The 20,202-nt window shown below is 45.4% G+C and overlaps 1 protein-coding gene across 1 annotated transcript in view; it reads right to left on the bottom strand.

Moving 5' to 3' along the window:
- Positions 1–9,570: 9,570 nt before the first annotated feature.
- CSGALNACT1 (chondroitin sulfate N-acetylgalactosaminyltransferase 1) overlaps positions 9,571–20,202 on the bottom strand; it is a 342,441-nt gene continuing 331,809 nt past the window's right edge. The window contains exons 8-9 of the mRNA XM_047091964.1: positions 13,995–14,076; positions 9,571–11,381 (exon numbers count right to left, since the gene is read on the bottom strand). Coding sequence (XP_046947920.1) covers positions 11,092–11,381; positions 13,995–14,076 — 372 coding nt within the window. The 3' untranslated portion in view covers positions 9,571–11,091. The remainder of the gene's footprint in view (positions 11,382–13,994; positions 14,077–20,202) is intronic.

Here is a 20,202-nt window from a genome sequence, read left to right as displayed (position 1 = left end):
CAGTCTCCATCGTGTCATCCTGTAACCTCCAGCTGGGCTTTCCTCTGGACAGACATTGCTGAAATAGACATTTGTATGTGAAGCCAAAGTCACCCTGCAGCAGAGCCAATGCTGATCAACTGGAAGTATCCTTAAAGCCCCACGGAAATCTCTCTTCTGCACAAATGCTGGAGTTTAATGTTAAAAGAAAATTGCCTCTGCAGGATATTCACTCTGAAAGTAAAGAGAGATGATTCCCAATTTCAGCAACTACCTAACATGAAGGATACAACCTTAATGATGTATATAAAATGAACAAAGAAGGAATCAAAACCTTTTAGGAATTAAGGCATTACTTCAAAAACTAGTAGCTCATGTGAAGTATTTCATGACCCCTCTTTGCGTCATTTTGGAATGTCTCAGGTTTGTGTTTACATTAAGTTCCATGTTGGCTTTGGGGAGCTGGCAAACAAAGCCTTTACTCGTGGCTGAAATGACCCCGCAAACACACTTCATTTATCACGCATGCTGGAGCCAGGATGTAAGAGACACAGAAGAACAAAAGTTGGGAATGTAAATTGAATGAGTAGTTTAAAAATGTAGGAGAGGCTTAACATGTAAAGAAATACCATGGACTGTAGAAGCATGAGCAGACATCTGCGAGTGTGTTTCCATGAGCAGGACTGTGCTTGCCCAGTCTACCTTGGCTCCATCCAGGAGCACATCACACAGGATGAGGCATGAGGTGCTTACCGGTGGGGGTAGACCAGAACAGAATAGTGAGCTGTGTGAGTACTACTTGTGGGTTGAACGGTGTCCCCAGAAAGATATGTTGAAGTCCTAAGCCCTGGTACCTGTGAATGTGACCGTATCTGGGAACAGGGTGTTTGCAGATGTGATCAAGTTAAGATGTTTCATACTGGATTCAGGTGGGCCTTCAGTCCAATGACTGGCATCCTTAGCAGGAGAGAAGGGATTTGGAAACAGACACGGAGAGGTGAGGCAGCCATGGCACGACAGAGGCGGAGGCTGGAGAGATGCAGCCGCAGCCAGGGAATGCCAGGGGGTGCTGGCAACCCCCAGCAGCTAGGACAGCAGTATGGAACATGCCTTCCCTGGAGCCTTGGAAGGGAATGTGGCCCTGCTGACACCTTGGTTTCAGACATCTAGCCTCCAGAACCCTAAGAGAATAAATTTCTATTGCCCTAAGCCTTTGAGTTTATGGTAATTTGTTAGAGCAGCCCTGGGAAAGGAACACAGAAGTTCACATAATTGTGGAACGTGACACACATCACATACCATTTGTTGCTCTACAGTCTCCTCCCTGATAATGAAGGAAAAAGGGAGATGAAGAGTAACCTCCCAAGTGGGATGCAGATTCCCTCAGCCAGGAGTCTTGTGCCCCACTGCATCCCCACCCCAGCCTCCGGCTCAGCAGGGGTGCTGGCCTCTGGGCAGTGACCAAGGATGCTCCTATGCTCTGAGCCACAGGTTCTTCTCCTGGGGAGATGGAGCCTTCCTTGCACTTCAGGCCTAGTCCCTGTATCTGCATTCTTCCAGAAGCAGCAGGGGCTGCAGCAGTTAGTCCGTGAGGCAGTTCGTTGTGTGAAATGTAATGACAGAGTGTGGGGGACGTGTATGTGTGAGTGTGTATGGGTGCACACGTGTGTTTTTATGAGAAAGTTTTTAAACACAGATCATCGTAAAGTGTTACTTGAAATGTCGCATGTGTTTGTACAGTCTGAGAGACAACTGTCAGTGAGACATTTGTCCAAGAGAACCTGTCTTTGGCTTTCATTCCTGTGACTCAACAGCTGTGACCTTATAGAATTGCAAAGATGGCACAGGACAGGAAGTCACAAACTTCTATTCTGTCTCCATATCTTCCCACCATTAGCTCTCTGAATGTCAGCTTTCACTTCTAATACAAAAGCACATTTTTAAAAATTGCAGCATACTTGACATTAACATTAAATTAGTTTCAGGTGTATAACATAATGATTTGACATTTTGTATACACTGTGAAATGATCACCATTATAAGTATAGTTATCATCCATCACCTTACAAAGTTAAAAAGTTTTTTTCTTGTGATAACTTTTTTAAGATCTACTTTCTTAGCAACTTTCAAATATGCACTATAGTATTATCAACTCTAGTCACCATACTGTACATCCCCATGACTTATTTATTTTATAACTGAAAGTCTATACCTCTTGACCCCCCTTCACCCATTTTGCCCACCCCCCAACCCTCCTTCCCTCTGGCAACCACAAATCTATTCTCTATCTGTGAGTTTGGCTTGGTTTCGTATGTTTTTTAGATTTTACATGTAAATGAAACCATAGGGTATTTGTCTATCTCTGACATTTCACTTAGCATAACACCCTCAAGGTCCATCCATGTCACAAATGGCATGATCCCTTTTTTATGGTTGAGTCATATTCCTGTGTGTGTGTATGTGTGTGTATGTATCACATCTTTTTATCCATTCATCTGTCAATGGACACCTAGGTTGCTTCTTGTCTACTGTAAATAATGCTGCAATGAACATAGGGGTGATGTATCTTTTTGCATTAGTATTTTTGCTTTCTTTGAATAAACACCCAGAAGTGGAATTACTGGGTCATATGGTAGTTCTATTTTAATTAAGGTGTTTTTACTAACTGATTTTTACTAATTTCATTCAGTTTTTAAATCTTAAGGTTTTGAAATAAATAGAAAAGTACCCTATAGTCACTAATAATTATGAAGACATATGATTCCAGCATCATCCTCTGCCTAGAATTATTTTGGAGGAAATAAGTACAGTCATACCCAGATATAAGGACACTAAATAACATCCTACTGGGGAAACAGCAAATGACCTGACTGAATTAACATAGTACAAGGGGGAGAAGATCTGAGTTATATACTATTTTATCCTGTGGTTATTAATATTCAGAGGAATAAACTGACACAAACAATGATCACATCATCAAACAATGGACGTGATGTCCAGGAGTAGTACTTAAAATTCTTAGGGAGAGAGAATGGTAAAGAATTCAGAAAGTGATTAACACTAAATGGGGGTGGGGGGGGGCCGAATTCTCAGCTCAGCTATTAGACACAGTCTCCCTGTGTCTGACCCTAGTTATGACCTAAAGCAAGGATGTCCATACCCTGGTCCTGGTCCCCTCCTTCTGCTGCCTCAACAAGCCCAGCCCCCTTAACCTGCCTAAGGTTTCTTGGTCGAGGATGTTCCTCTCCTGTTACTGTCCAGGTTCCAGCCTCGGGCACTCCAGTCTGCCTATCACTTTGGGACTGTGCACAAATGCCTCTCACTGCCTATGTCGATTCTTCTCTTTCTCAACCCCCTCAATGAGATTCTAGAATCTCCTCTTCTAGTCATTCCAGACTCTCTGGCTGCCATCCCTCTACTGCCAGACCCTCACAATCATTAACTGCCCCCCCATCAGATCACCTGTAAGGCCCTGGGTTCTGGTCTCCTACCCTACCCTGCTATGGGAGGATGCACAAGGAAGTTACTTTGTCCCTCAGCATCCCCAGCGGAGCTCAGTAATGCCAAGAAATGTTAGTGGGTCCAAACCTTAGACCAGGAAGAGGAAAAAGATAGAGTTAAGAAGAAAAAGGATCAGGAAAGGGGAGAAAAAGTGAAAACGAGGCATGGACAGGTCACTTAAAATATCTTAGATGCATTTATATCAAAAATTGCCCATCTGAGCTACACTCTGGAATTAACCATCCTTTGAAGTACAAGAATGGCAGGTGCTCATGTGGCACAAAATCTGCTTGTAGATTTAAAAAAGAAGTTCATGGCCTGAAGTTTTACAGTTGCTCCTTTCCATAAAGACAGCTGTCTCTGTGAGCCAACTTTCTCAAATACGTGTTATAGGCACGTGTGAGCACACAGATACCTTGGGACGCCTGCCGTGTGATGCACACACACAAAAATGACTTACAGGGGACGCGTGGATGTATCTCCCTGGACCTCTGCTTTCGTTTTTGCTAAGAATGTGATAAATACTTTCAGACTGCATCCCACAGGTCTGTTTTTTTTTAGAAGGTAAGTTTCTACAATTACATCTTTAAAGAACACATCTGTTTGCCTTATGCCTTCCCTTCCCTTTCTGCCCTCTGCCTTCCATTTTTGTAATCTCATCCTCATCATTTTCATCTCTCCCTCCTTTTCTGTTGTATTTCCGGAGAGCTCCTCATCTCTTTTCCTTCCCCACCACAGACTATTCTGCAGTGTGTCAGTTCTGTTCTTCCTGCCTCCACTGTGGACTCTATCATTCTATTTCCAGTGCACTTGCTGTGCTTCCTTCTGTCCCTGTGCTGGATCCTTACACTTTCTCCTGCTGCCCCAGACTGAAAACTCTCAGGAGGTTTACACAACAAAAGTGCTTTTTTTAATTGTGTGGTAACAATACACTATTTGGTCTGGAGTTAGCTCGATAAAGTCAGGGTCAGGATCCTGGTTGTATCATTAGCCAGCTGAGTGGAATCTTAAAAGAAAAAAAAAATACTAAGCATCTCAGCTTCAGCTCTCAGTCACCCACTGGGTTCTGAAGCTTAAAGAAGAAATATGTAAAGTGCCTGGCATTTATACCGTTCTCTGCAAATGGTAGTTATTCTATGTGAATCACGGGTCCAACAAAGCCAGGATCCCTGCACTCCATGCTCCTCTGTTAGCACCTCAGCTTATATAACCAATGGGCTGTGTTAGTAATGACCCATTTGCTACAGTTTCTGGGATGAATTTTCGGGGGGAAAGGGAAACTTTTACAGTAGGAGATACAATTATGAGCCACACAATGTATTAGCCAGTTGAAATGGCTTACAGAGAGATTTCTACCTTAGTCTACACTAGAAATGGCATAGAGACGGCATTCTCTTACTGTCGAATTTTGACAATCCCCAAGGTATCAGTCTTTACCCAAAATTGATGGTTGACAAATTGATTCAGTTGTTCTGGAATTCCTGGTCACCAATCCCCAAGTATTTGCCTGCCTTTTTGACCAGAACACTTACTACAAACCCAGATCCCTTTGGGATTAACTCTGCTTTGTTTCCCAAATAGGTCAACCAGATAGGTTTAGCCACTGCTAAAACCGACTTGCAGGGAGGGGACAAGCCCCTGCCACCGTCGTCAGTCTACATCAGCTTTTATTTTCCCTTCACGAAATCTTCCTATCAGCTGAGTCAAGATCCTGGTAACCCTCCTCCACACTGTGCCTCAACAACCAAACCTCATGGCAAACACCTTATCTCCTGGAGGTGTTCTCAGTGGTATGGCGGAGCTCTAGAAAATGCTTCCTAAACACACCACCGCTATTCCTGACAGCCTCACACATTCTAGGTGTGATTTTTACATGGCTCTGTTTGAGACTAATGACTAGAAGAAAGAACACATAGTTAAAAACATTTTTTTCCTTCAGCCTTTCTTTGAATTTAACTTGAGGGTTTTGCTGTTTGCTGCCCATTTTTATTTTTAAATTTTTATTTTTCTTAACTGTTTCAAATGGGGTTTAACATCCTAGCAGGCCAGGTGATGACTACTGTTGAAATTCTTTAAACTCTGGGGTTGGAGGGTACTGGTCTGGTAGCAGACTGGGGTGGGGTTGGAGACTGTGAGATTAACTGGGGTGGAGGGAATCCCCTCCAGTACTGTGCTCACCTCAATTCAAGCTGATGTCCTGACTCAGGTTGATGAAGAGTAAGGCCAGTTCACCAAGTGTCCCACCTGGGTACTGCCTGTGGCAGACAGGCTGTCTGCAAAGCCAGCCACCAAAGGACATTTGATGAGTCTTGGGCAGAGGTCGTTGAAGGTGTCCTGGCCCTCCCTGAGCCTCTGGGTGACCGGCTGACCGGCAGAGACAGCCCAGAGGCAGGGCCTGCTTCTCTTCCCAGGCTGTGACCTGCACCCTCCCTTGGAAGAGCAAAGGCAGACACAGCCAAGGGGCCCCGGAGTTGCCCACTCCAGAGGGCATGTTCAGAGGATCAGCGTCACAGACACATTTTGAAAGGCACCTCTGCTGAGAGAACATTCTCTGCGTATTGAAAAAACCACCCAAAGCCCCCGACCAGCTGGCACAGTCCCCATAGTTTTTGGCAGCAACAGCAAAGCACAGAGTCCTGCCAGGAGAAACAGCTTTGAATTCAAATATAAAGCTAATCAGAATATGGATCACACAAAGCTGCCAGTTACTTGGGTGTTGGGAGTAAAACACACCCACCTTTAAGGGACCGCCCAAGGGCATTATCTCTGATCAGCAATTCTCAGAAACAATGTCAAATCTTTTTCAAAAGGCCGCTATTCCCACTTGCTCTCCCCTCCCTTTCAAGGCAGCCTTGAAGTGCACGGCCCTGGGATCCTGCTGGAGGTCTGCTTCCAAGACTGCAGAGCCCGACTGTCATGGAGTTTCACAGCAGCTGGAGGGAAGCAGCCCGGCACAATCCATGTTTCTGGATCACTGTGTTGTTTTCGGTCACTGTCAGGGGATTTTTCAGGTGGGCTGAAGAGTAGAGAAACAGTGGGAAACTGAGGCACAAGATCACAGAGTCTGGACTTGTCCCAAGCCCAAACTCCCTTGTCTACCCTCGTCTCCTGACCTTCAAGCCTTCTGGAGCTGGTGGTAGGATGGGGCCATGATGTGTGAGCCTGACAAGCCAGCCACTTTCAGTCTGGGCCTCTGAGCGAGTTCATTACCACTTCTGCACCCGGAAAATTATATTACCTGTCTTAGAAGAGTGGCATTCTGTACAGAAGGTGCCTGGCTATGCACCCTACCTCAAACACCTCTGTTTCCCAAATGTCTCCAAATTATTGACTCCAAATTACTGAGTGTGCAATTTAAGGAAGAAGTTATCCATTAAAATTTACATTCCTAGTTATCCTTCTTCAGGTAGACGGACCTTGTTTTCAGAATAACAGAAATAAAAGGACAATGGTGCACATGTGATGGGTTCATGATCTCTAATGTGCGACCCATATTGGCCCAAGAGGTGCTATGGACGTGCTGGGAAGCATAATAGTTGTGAATGCAGAACTGGTATCAAATAATAGCTGAATGTGAATACCTGCTATGTGCCTCATGTGTACGGCAGATGTGACTGCATTTGCTGTCCTGAATGAGGAAACGGGTACAGAGATGCCGAGTGCCTGGCTTAAGATCACATAGGTTGCAAGTGAAAAAGCTAGAATTTGAGCCCAGGCAGTCTGGCCAGGGAAGCCTTGGTATTAACCACCACACTGAACACTAAGATTAGATAACATTAGCTTTTCCCTGAAAGTTTATTGAAATTAGGTTCTGGGCAGCAATTTTCATACATTTCAGAACTGCATATGATGTCTACTTGAGTGTGACAAAATCTTCAAAGCAGGGCTGTGTGAGGTTCTGTTCACCTGTTGCAAATTCCTAGGCCTGATTCTTTCATTGTTGATGTGTGGAGAGAAGCCAGTTTGCCCACATTTATGAACACAGAAGGGGTGCTGCAAAGTAGACGGCTGGACGGACGCCAGCACAAGGAGAACAGGTATGTCACTGGGAGGCAGTGGTGTGCTGGTGAATAGTTAACAACTGGCTGGGATGGGGAGTGGGTGGTGGGGCAAACAAGCACTTCTCACAAGGCTGCGTCAGCACACCAGGGCTCAGAGAAGACCCAAGTCTGTAGCAGAGACCCCAGCTCCAGAGAGACGGCTGGGCCAGTTACCAGGTGACTTCTATACCATAAGAACAGAGGGAGGATGTAGAGAGTTGGAACGAACCTTAAACACAAGACTCAGTGCTTCCTCGGCAGTATCTTTCCTTTAGAAGATGTCATGACTGGGTCTTTCAAACCAGAGTTCGTTACTGCTTTCCTTTGCTGCTGAGGTTAAATTCCAAGCCCCTCAATGTAACGTTTCAGTGGCGCTTTCACCAACCCTTCTTTTGTATGTGTCTTGGTCCAGGGAAGGGGGATGGGTCCTGCTATGGACTGAATGTGTTCCTACAGTATTCAGATGTTGGAGCACTAATGTGATGGTATTTGGAAGTGAGGTCTTTGGGAGGTAATTAGGTCATGAGGTAGGCTCCACGATGGAATTAGTGCCCAGAAGACAGCCAGCCCTCTGCTCTCAGCCCTGTGAGGATGCAGGGAGATGGGTCTTCACCAGACACCAGATCTTGATCCTGGATTTCTCAGCCTTTAGGGCCTGAATAATCATTTTGTTGCTTAAGTCACCCAGTCTAGGTATTTTTGATATAGCAGCTCAAACTAAGATCCCCTCTTACATGCACTTTCAGAGGGCTCATACTGTTTGTTTTTTAAAATTTTATTTTTAAGTAATCTCTACCGCAACATGGGGTGTGAACTTGCAACCCCCAGATCAAGAGGTGAATGCTCTACCCACTGAGCCAGCCAGATGCCCCAAGAGGGCTCCTACTTTTTGATAAAACTGCTTTAGCTAAGTTCTAAAAAGGGAGAAATGGTTTAATATTATGCTGTTTCCTCTTCTCTTCAGCTACCCTCAGCAATTCTTAACCAATTGCTGAAACTCAGTTCTTAATCGCTGCCTCAGGCATCTGTGAGATGCAATTTAAACAAGCACAAATGGCTAGTTAGCCCACAGTACAGCCTGGGACTGTAGCATCTGCAGGACACTTAGACCTAATTTCATGATCACATTTGCTTCCTGTTGCCTGCCTATTGGAAGTACGTCCTCCAGACACTGGAAGAATATAGGAGGAGTGTGCTGGTCAGTCCCACAAAGCCAGACGTGCCCAGAATCTCTAGTATCACCAGGGTATGTGAAAATATGAAACTCAATTAGAAAGGGACCTTGGGAACCATTTCTCAATTTCTTCTAACTAAAAAGGACAAGTAGGGGCACCTGGGTGGCTCAGTCGGTTAAGTGTTCGACTCTTGGTTTCAGCTCAGGTCATGATTTCATGGTTCATGGGATCAAGCCCCACATTGGGCTCGATCCTGGCAGCATGGAGCCTGCTTGGGATTCTCTCTCTCCTTCTCTCTCTGCCCCTCCCCCCACTTACGTGTGTGCACACTCTCTCTCTCAAAATAAATAAGCTTTAAAAAAAATAAAAAGGACAAGTAAAATGTATTCACAGCCAGAGTTTTCATTATGGTTCTCTCCTTCTATACCAGTGGTTCTCAACCAGGTGTAGTTTCATGTCCCCCAGGGGACATTTGGAAATGACTGGATACATTTTGGTTGTCAGCCTAGGTGAGAGATGCTCTTCGCATCTAGTGGGTGAAGGCCAGAGGTGCTGCTAAATGTCCTACAGTGCACAGGACAGCCCCCACAACAAAGAATGATCTATCCCAGAATGTCTCTAGCACCAAGGTTGAGAAACCCTGGTCTCTGCACATGTAAAAAGTTTTCCCAAAACTAAAAACATGGCATTCTTGCTCCAAGAAGAAATCATATCCACAAATCATATTTTATTAGCTCTCCAATGCCACCTTACATTCATGTCCTGCGTTTTGATTAAAATTTATGAACTACCAGTACAAATCAATATAATGCATTTTTTTCTTTTTTTCTTTCTCTCTTTTCTTTTTTTTTTTTTTTTTTTTTTTTACACACCAACAGCTTGAATGTTCCTGAAGCTTTTAAACAATGAGTTGACTGGGGGCAAACAGAAGGCAAGGAATCACAGATAATTAGCTCATGCATCTGGTGCTGGCTAATAAATAATTTTCACATGAATGTAGAAATCACTCAATGTTAACTGTATTTATTTTTTTAAATAGTTGGAAACTGTAATAAAATGCCATTTTCAGAAGCATCTTAGTGACTCAGTAGAACTGCGTCATTTAAAAAATAGTTACTTCCCTAGGTGGGGGTAGGTGAACATGTAGCAAAGTCTTACATCTCACTTGACTCTGGCAGATGGAGTGATCTTTCACAAAATACATTTGTCTGCATTTCTTCTCATGAAAGCCAGCGGCCAGGAAGAGCACCCTGCTTTGAAAAGAGATTGTTTGGTTCACACAGTATACTTTGGTTTATTTAAACAGGTAAGAAAGTGATCCCCAGTTCTCCTGAGGAGAAAATGTATTTTTTGACTTCTGAATAAATCAAGATATTACCAGTCTGAATGAGTTTTCCTTTTCTGCTAAGGTAAAAAGTGTATCTTTCTTTCCCTCCAGTGTTCAGTTGCTCCCCTTGGGAAATATTCTTCAGATAAAGTATCTACATGTCTTGATGTATCAGTAGCCCCACACCATGACTTCCATATGACCAAAGATCTGACATTCGGTGTCTGACGGGATCAGCATTTGGCATGTCCTTGGATATGGGGATCAATCTGAACGAAAAGTTCTCATAATATACCTAAAAGTATTTTCTTAAAAGATATAAAAATGTATGCTAACTTGTGCTCTCTTAGTAAGGCTTGCAAGTTGGTAATTAAATAAGCAGAATATAACTCATAAGCCAAAAAAGTGCATTTTTAAATAAAATTGAGAAATGGAGATGGTTAAAACTATGATAAAAAAGATGAGCAGATTATTTTTGGTTAATCTTGGGTGGAAATGATACAATAGTTTCTTTTTTTTTTTTTCCTTTTTGAGTCCATTTGGTTTTGTTTAATATACTCACAAGGATTGCCATGGGTGTATCTTTGAGTATCACGAAGTCTCCTCACCTGTCTTCTGATATTTTAGCATTCCTGGGCACTACAGCTCTACCAATATAATCGTTCATATGGGGAGACATGTGCCTGCCTTTCATTCCCAAGAACTTTTTACAAAACTGGTCTCAATTCATGAATATTTCAATGAGCACAAAAGATAACAGCTCTCACTTTGCTGTACACACAATCAGAACCTCCATGCCATTAGGCTTATAATCTCACAATCATTCTGCCTTTGTCAGACACTACATGGGATGCATATGGGCTACTTTTGCAGGCAAAGATTTTAATTCCTGTTGCGTAAAGCCAAACAGGCAGAGAGAAATCGGAGGCTCTCCCCCCTCGTCGCTTTTACTAATCAGTTGAATTCTTTTTTTTGCCCTTTATGGAAATCTTTTCCTTGTCACAGCCACTTATTCAGTAATCACAAAAGGGAAAAAATAAACCATCTCCCCACATCTATCCCTGGGAGTTCATGTTTTTTTGCTACTTGTCTTCTGTTTCTGTTTGCGAAGGTGAGCCTCTATCTCATGCCTGAAGACCAGCATCCCCAGCTGCCCATGGGATGCCTCGTTCATGGCCTTGGACTGCATGCACATCTTGTACTGCTCAGGGGTCAGTTCATCCACACAGTGCTTCTCATGCCAGAGGTGGAAGAGTCCCCGCACCGGCGTCCGCACCACTATGAGGTTGCTGTGGAGATACTTGCGATAAAGGTGCACATCCTCTCCACCCCAGCCTTTGATGTCCAAATCAAAGCCACCTGCCAGGAGAGAACACACTGCTGAATTGAGCTGCGCAGCCAGTCTCCTGATCTGTACTTGCCTTTCTGATCTGTACAGAACTTTGCATGAAGAGAGGAAGCATTAGGGGAGATGTTTCACCGCTCCCCCCACCCCCCAAGTTAGGAGCATGTCCATCCGGGAAAGGGAACTCAGGACCTTGGTGGCAGTGGTGGCCAGCATCGACTCCTTGAGAGAATAAGACTGCAAAGAGAAGCCCCAGCACCTGCCTGCTTCCGAGAGCCATCAGCAGTGCTAATGTTGGCCTGAGCCCCGTGTTAAGACTTTTCAGCTTAAAACCTTCAAATGGAAACTCTTGTTTCTGTTTGAATGTGGCCTCCTGTCATTCAAACAAAGTGAAGCAGGGGCTTGCAGCCTGGAAGAGTAATGGGATCTCAGCATGAAAAAAACTACATCCCACAAAATACTCTGCCTTTCATACACTAAAGTGGTCCCAAAAGCTGTGTGTCCATCACAGGCCGGTGAAGTGAGGCATGTTTAAGGGACTGGCCTCCCAGTTCTGAAGTTCTACTCAAAAAATGTGGTTTCACTCCATGGTGGACGCCTTCACAGAGTAATGGTCCCTTAAAGTCTCACCTTTATAAACTGAGATGCCCCATGTCTTTTCTTAACCTAAAGCCCACTGCAAACCAAACAGAACCAGAGAAGACTTGTGTTTTTTGTCACTGTTCCTTTCTCGTCTAGGAGATTTATTTAATTCGTACAAGAAGGAGTAAAGTCATCCTCAACACCTTTCATCAGAGGTATCATGTAGTCCCTTTACCCTCTGTAGCCCCCAGGCTGCATTGCTCTGATCAAGGCCATCGCTGGGCCTGGGGGAGGGGCTCCCGCACAGGAAAACTGCATCCCAACCAGGGCTGGGCTATGTACACGAGTGATTCGTGGTACCCCACTGGTGGGCCAGTGTACGATACTGAGTCAGGCATCTAGAATTTGAGTCTTGGTTTGGCCACTTCACCTCTCTTGAGTTTTGGTTTCTTTATCCTGAAATGAACTAGATGTCATAACCAAATGAGATAGTAATGTAAGGGGCAGTGCTTGGTTATCTGTAATTGATTTATTATCATCGGTATCATCACAACTTATTAAATAGAAGGTGCAAAAGTTAAGATGCTTACAAATAAATACAAGATTGCAAAGAATTACCTGGGTCCAGATGTGACCCAGAGATTCTGAGGTCATGGCCACGGCTTACTGAGGAAAAGCACCCTCACCAGCCAACTGTCCCCACATGTTTCAACTGCAGCTATGCCCCATCTTTAGGAAAATCCAACTTATTCTAAATTCAAATTGGATAAACATACACCATTAAAAAAAAAAATCCTTCCCTGTACACAGAACAAGGAAACAGAGTTTCTCGAAATGGAAATCAGCTTTAGAAAAAATTTTAGTCATTTTTAGAAATCTGATTTGCACATAATCATTTAGAAATATTTCTTAGAGAAATCAAAGAACACCTATGGTTAGCTGCCGGTATGTGGGAGCACCCAGCCACTCAGAGACCAACATCCTGGGTGCTCTGCTGCTTCTTTAGCTTCAAGTTGTTTCTTTTTTTCTTTTTATAGGGGTTCTATAGTCCCTGAAGTCTACTCCCCTCTGGACAAAAACCTGGGGCTGCTCAGATTGAGCCACTGATCTTAAAAAGAGACGCGTTAGGCCTCGGGCGTGAACAGGAATCACCAGGAGAGAGCAAGAGGAGCAGAGTCTGGGAGGCCCACAAGGAGGTGGAGGGATAGAAGTCTCCATGCTCTGCAGGGCCTCCCTGACTCCATCCAAGCTTGGGGTCTACCCTGAGCCCCTGAGCCCAAGATCAAGGTTTCGGGCCTGTTCATTCATACCCTAGTCATGTATAATCCACAATTCTGTTTCGAGGCACATGAGTAGGTACCACTATGGGGAGGGGAGTGGCATTTCCAAGGGGGACAGGAGATGCTCTGTTCTCATCCTATGTCCCTCACTTGCTGCAGACCCTTTGCCTTTTGGTCTCCTCAACTGCAACCTAAGGGCCTTTCCTCTTGGTGCTCTTGGAGTGTGTGTGTGTGTGTGTATGCATACACATGTATGTGTTGATGGTGACTGTACACTCAGAGCTTGAAGTAGCATTTGGAATTTTTGCAAGTTCAGCAGAGAGAAATTTGGATATTTTCTGGTATGTGATTTTCCAAAATTTCTCATGTTGCCCTTATTTTTTTCAGTGGCCCCTGCTACTATGGAGGCCCAGAAAGTTCTGCATGAGAGGGACTACAGCCAGAACTAGGTTGGAAGGAGATACTGGGGGGTGACCTGCCTTGAAGCTGCCTTTTTGCAACAACTGCCTTTTCCCTGAGATTGTGTGCTGCAACTGGGGTGACTGAGAGGGGCTGATGCAGATTATAGGGGCTCATGTGTTGCACACTCCCAAGCCCTGTCCTGGTCCAGCGCCTCAGTCCATGATGAGAGGAAGGGCCTTTCCTAGGAAATGGCACCACCTTTGTCATCAGACTCCTGGAAACCTGCCCTGACTTCCTCGTGGCCTCTCATGGCCTCTTGGTGGCAGCAGAGGCGCGGACTCGCGGCCCTTTGCCTGGTCTTACCTATATTGAGGAAGTCTGACCGATACTGGCAGGTCATCCCAAATCCAAAGTCTCTCCAAAATCCAGTCTCCTTCTTTATGACCTGCAGGGAAAGCGCTGTCATTTCAGAGGGGAGGACAGAGTAGATAAAAATAGAGAGGATTCACAAACTTGTGTAAGCAATGCTCAATAGGGAGCCCATCCCACCACTGATCAGTAGCCACAACCACAACCCCGTGTGGGAAATGCAGATGGATTTGAGTCCTTTCAGAGGGTAGGAATACAGTGAACTCACCAGTTCCAAAATGGGCCTTGTGATTTTTGGCACCTCTGGTTGGAATGTTTCTAGGGTGTAGGCATGAAAACACACAGGCGCGCGCACACACACACACAACACACACACACACACACACACACACACACACACACACACTCAAACCAGGAGAGCAAGTTTTTGAGCAGCGCCATGGAAAAGCCACCTACGTGTCTGGCCCAACACCAGTGCCAGAGAGAATTGGAGGCCTCGGCCCCTCGCATAGGGCTGGGCAGGGAGCCAGCAAAGGGCTCAGGAAGTGGAGAAAAGGGATCGAGAACAACTCAGAATTCAGCTGCCCTGGCACAGGGCACAAACAGGACTCCCTCGGGGAATAAAAAGAAAACCTGAGAAGGCAGCGTGTTACTCCGGCTCTGCTAAGTCTCACTTGCTGAGGTAAAGGGCGCCAAGAGTCCAGGTTCGGAAGAAAGACTCTGTCCATTCATCTTTAAACTGTTTTAAAACCAAACTGTTCCCCAAAGCATCTGTGGTGGTGGCAAGCTGCAAGGCTGCCGAGAGACCATCCAAGCAGTGACTGTCTTCAAACAGCGAGACCTGGTCCTCCTCAGTCTCTTACTCGGCAAGTAAATTTCCAATGCATTTGCTAAAGCACCAAGGCTTTTAAAACACTGTAATTGTTTGGCTGAAATCACTCTGGGACTAAGTCTGACACCTTAATAGCTCTTTTCTATGATTCATTCTTGAGGTTAACATAGGTGCTTAGTGGAGAAAGTGCCCTTCTGGGGAAGGGGAAGGGGAAGGAGGCTGCCCCTTCCCCATCCACTGAGATTTCTGCATTTTCCTGCCTGCGAGGTCTGGCTCTGTTCACTGCTAATCAGAGCTGGGTGTAGGCTGGGAGGAGCACCAGCATCTCCTCCCAACTTGACCACTGGCTGGCTTTTTTGCCTCAGGCAGGTCCCTCACTTCTTTGAGCTTCTATTTCCTTTCCTATAAATGTGGAAGTTGAGCTAAATCGAGGCTAAGGTCTTTTCCAGGTCTACTATCCAAACATGCATCCTCACTGCTTTTTCACCTTCCCGAAGTTTCATGTTGTCGCCACTACAGCCTCAATTACATTCCACAAATGGTTTGTGGAAGGGCTGTGAACTTAAACATTTCTCTACTCTGTAACCCATGGAACCACCTTATTTTCATTACAACCTACACATAGATGTTGCCTGCACAGAGTGAACACACACGCATCAGGGCTGCTGAAGGGAAATAAGGACCAAGAGAGGTTTTGTCCATTAGTGGCCCAGCAGATGTGCTCCAATTCTTCTGCAGAACAAAGGCCTGTTATACAATATCTCCAAGGTGACAAGACAATTTCATTAGTATCAACTGGAAAGATTTTGCAGGGCAGGAAAGTTTGGAAAAATCTCCACTGAGTCATTTTTTAAAAATGGTTTCTGTTTCATACCAGGTACATGGTTTCTATTGCAGCTAATGGCTTAATATCTTTTCTGCTGGTCAGGACACAGTCCTCTAAGCTTCTGGGTAAAAATGGAGTCAAAGAGAAGTGCCAGTATCCAAACTTCAACCATTTGGCTGAGGTCTGTATGGAATCTAAAAAGAGAAAGCTCCAAACAGGAAGAACAATGGGCCAGGGCTCAGACCTGGGCTGTGATGCAGTGCCCAGCAAGGTTGAACAAGGTAAAGAGTGACCCTCACCTGGGGACAATGTGACAGAGTCAAACTGATTTGTGAGCTGGGGAATGCACCTTATAAACACTTATTGATGCCAGCTTTAAAGTTGGCAAGCCAGGGAAAGCCACTATCTGATATGCTCATTGAAATTTAGCCCTTGGTGGAAACTGATCTGATCCATACCCTTAGCATCGTCAGAGCAAGATGGAGTTCATGTATGACAGGCTCTACCATCCACAGCTGTGCCGAGTCATTGGCCTAGTGCCCTCAACGAGCAACCTAGCTGTGAGTGAGTACTCTCAAACATGCATCAGATCACAGCTCATTCTGATTTAAAACCCTGCAGGGGCTTTAATTGCATTCTCTCTAATGCAATTAGAATAAAACCCAGAGAAAACCTCTAGCCTGCAAAGGTCCTATGTGACCCAACCCTGGCCTGCCTCACCCATCTCATATCCCCTCCTACAGTGTCTCATTCTATTCTGCCCTTGAACATACCAGGCTCACAGGTCTCTAAGGCTGGACACTTGCAGACTCCCTATCTAGGTCACCTTTTTCCTGCTCACCACTGAGCTCCAATGTCACTTGCCTAGAGCAGTCATCCTCACCCTCCCAGCCTGTGTCAGCACCAGCCCCCACACCAACATGTCACTCTCTGTCCCATCGCCTGGTTTACTTTCTCTACAACACTTATGGCTCTCTGAAATTATCCTGTTGATGCATCGGTTTCTCTGTTCTGTCTTCCCCTATGACCACTGGTGAATGTCTGCCCAGGGCCTTGGTCTCCTTCACAGCACCCAGATCACTATCCAGCAAACAGCAGGTGCTCAATAAGTGTTTCTCCAATGAAAGAATGAAGAGCAGTCCTGGGGCAGTGGAAACAGACATAGTTCAACTAGGGAATTCGTGAGTGGCTCGGAGAAGGCCTAGGAACTCCAGGGTGAAAATTCTCAGAATTGTGTAGCTCTGGACCAACAAACAAATACGTTTTCACCTTCCTGGGGACCGAGCAGAGGGCCCTACTTTTTTTTTTTTTTTTTCATGCTAGGTCATGTTTTATTATTTAAGTCATCCCTGATACTTTATTTTTTTTCAATATATGAAATTTATTGTCAAATTGGTTTCCATACAACACCCAGTGCTCATCCCAAAAGGTGCCCTCCTCAATACCCATCACCCACCCTCCCCTCCCTCCCACCCCCCATCAACCCTCAGTCTGTTCTCAGTTCAGAGGGCTCTACTTCTTAGAATCTCTGCCCCAGGCCTCAGGAGCTCCACTGCTCTGTTCAAGCTTTGAAAAGATACACACCAATGATGTTTACTACAACAGAGGAGGAAGAAACCCTAAGATTATACGTTAAAAGAAAAACATCTCCTGTCCTGAATTTCGCCGCTCCGTTTTCAAGTGCTATCCTCATTTTTAAAAAATGTCTTTCAAGAGCTGGCTTCCTCTCAACTCTCTGCAGCACCCTTTCTCTCCCCACCTTAGATCTCGGCAGAGCACTGCGGGACATGCACACACCACAAAAGGACAGTTGTGGAGCCCGCTCTCCCACAGGAAGTTTCCAGACCCAAAGCTCTGTGGGCGATTCACGTGACGGGGGTGATTATTTTCTATTAGGACCAAAACACAAAGCACAAATCAGCGTCTCTCCCCAAAGATGTGGGAAGGCGGCCGCCCTGCAGCTGCGCGGGGAGCCGGGGAGGCAGCGCCTGTTGCTTTAATGGTGCTGACTTGGACAACTGCCCGTGAAGCAATCTGGGCCCTGAAATAAAATAAATAACAAATACTCAGGCAGAGTATTTCCTCTAAATCAAAGAGAGCCTCCCAAGAACCGAGGTCGTTCGCCCAGCCTCACATTCACAAACGCCAGTGGGATGTGACCCGTGCAGTCCCCAGGCCCCGGGCTTAGAGGGTTCCCTGCCTGGTTTCATGCGCTTCAAATTCTTAATTCTTAAAGGGCCCTGCATTTTTCACTGTGCACTGGGCCATGCCAATTATGTGGTCAGCCCTGCCTGTGAGCGGCACACATGCTGAGCTTCAGGGGCTTTGGTAGCTGGGCTGGGCACTCCACGACCCCACCCTGTACCTTCCTTATTATCAGGGTCCTGAGGGAGGCTGCGTGTGCCTTGTAGCACGGAAGCAGAGTGACCTGCCCAGGAGAACTCAGCCACTTGTGGCTGAGCCCAAACCAACACCATGATTGCTGTGACAGTTTCCATTTCTTGAGAAGATATTCTGGAGGCACAGCTGTCATAGAATTGGTTTAAGAATGGACTCAAAAGCCACCTCCTCCAAGGTCTGTACTAACCCACATTTTTCTACACGTCTTCTTTTATTGGTATCTGCTTAAAAAAAAAAAAATAAAGTGTCAGGGTGCCTGGTGGCTCAGTCAGTTAAGCATCCGACTTCTGCTCAGGTCATGATCTCACGGTCTGTGGGTTTGAGCCCCGCACTGGGCTCTGTGCTGCAGCTCAGAGCCTGGAGGATGCTTTGGATTCTGTGCCTCCCTCTTCCTTTGCCCCTCCCCCACTTGTGCTCTCTCTTTCTTTCTCTCTCTCTCTCTCAAAATAAACATTAATCAAAATTTTTTTTAAAGATAAAGTGTCTTCTGAAGGGTGTCATATTGGACCAGGAATCGTCCAGGTTCCCTATTCCAGGAATCTACCACCTAAAGCTAGACTCTATGCTCTCATGGAAGCACTCTGAGGCCACAGGACACATCCCCTACCACCCAGTTATCCTTAGCCCAGTCTCCATCATACGGGGTAGGATCTGAGTTCCCAGCCCTGCCACTTAGCAATCTGAGCAAGTGACTTATTCTCTAAGCTTCAAATTTTCAGCTGTGAAATGAGCATAATAATAGCTCATCACCTTACTGAGATTCCCCAAAATAAAGCAGGCACAGTGCTGGGTTCCAAAAGGCTTGAGTACGGCACCTGTTAACACTACTTTTGGAACTCAGTGAGTGTCTGCTTTCCGAATATTTAAAAGCAGACCAAAAGGATGGACTATGCCCAGTCAGCAATTTTTAGAAATTTAAACCAAAATGCAGGTTAGTGGTGAAATACTTCTTGGAAGTGGGTAGAGACAGGTAAGGGTATATAATCCAAGAGGGCAAGGACAGGAGCCATTAAAACATTCACACACTGGACAGAGGAGCACAAAGCCACTGGATTTAAATGATGGGTGGGATGCATGGTGGACTGAGATGTCAGGCACCGCAGGCAGCAGAGATGGTGAGGAGATGGCCCCGAGCGGGGAGGCCGGCACACAGGGTGGGTATGCTTGCCTGGCAGAGCAGCCGGCCTGGGTGTCTACAAGCTGGTACCATGTGCCGGGTGCTGGGGTTTGCAGACATTTCCTCTGTAACCAGTTTCAGAGTCAGTTTGTGGAGAGCAGTTAATCCCACAAAGGAATCGAGGCTGGCAGTGTGGTGCTGCAGCTGGCCAGTACCAGCTCACCAGGACTGCACAAGTCTCTTCCCGCCTCGGTGTTCAGTGACATCACTCTGGGGGCCTGAAATAGGCCACAGTGGGAGTACTGACACCATGGAAAGTGGCAAATGCTATGAATCAGGGCTTTTCTCTCCCCCACCTTTTCAGAGTGTGGGTTGTTAAACATTTACTAGCACACCACTGGCTCTGTGCCATAAAAGATTATTTGAAATGAGATTAATCTGTGTTTTGGAAACGTATCTCTGGCAGGGGGTAAAGGAAAGACCAGATTATAGGAGAGGGAAAAGGTCTACAGACAGAAGAGGTAGAAGATTCCGGCAGTGGCCCCAGCAGGTACAAGGCTTGAGCCAAGAGAGTGGAATGTCTAAAGTTAATAATTATTTAAATGACAGTCATTCCTTTCTCTCTGAGCTGTTTCTACATTAAAGCATCAGCAAGTTTTATCTCAGGTTTAAAACTCAAGAAATTAAATGTTAGCATAAAATTCCATCATTTTGCATATTTTTTATCATTAATGGCTTGTACTCAAAAGTAAAGAAATAAGTAGTCTGAACACATATACACACACAAGTCACAAATGTAGCTTCTGGCTTTAGTCTGAAGACAGTGTTATCAAACAGCAGTGGCAATGGCCTGAGAAGCAATGACTAGCACAGGCACTAACAAGGTCACATTTGCAGGGCTGCTCTGAAAATTTGTCTTGTGTTTGCATCCGTTGGTAATTTTTGTTACAGCTACATTCTGGATCTGTATTCTCCCTTCACCTTGATACTGATGTATTCCAGGGGTGACTCTCAAGAGTATCTCTAT

The sequence above is a fragment of the Lynx rufus genome, unplaced genomic scaffold (genome assembly GCF_022079265.1).
Source record: "Lynx rufus isolate CCGP_SWC_20201006 ecotype Redwood Valley unplaced genomic scaffold, mLynRuf1.p SCAF_3, whole genome shotgun sequence".
Lineage (NCBI taxonomy): Eukaryota > Metazoa > Chordata > Mammalia > Carnivora > Felidae > Lynx > Lynx rufus.
The sequence above is the reverse complement of the archived record's forward strand: the minus strand, read 5'-3'. Positions and strand labels throughout refer to the sequence as shown.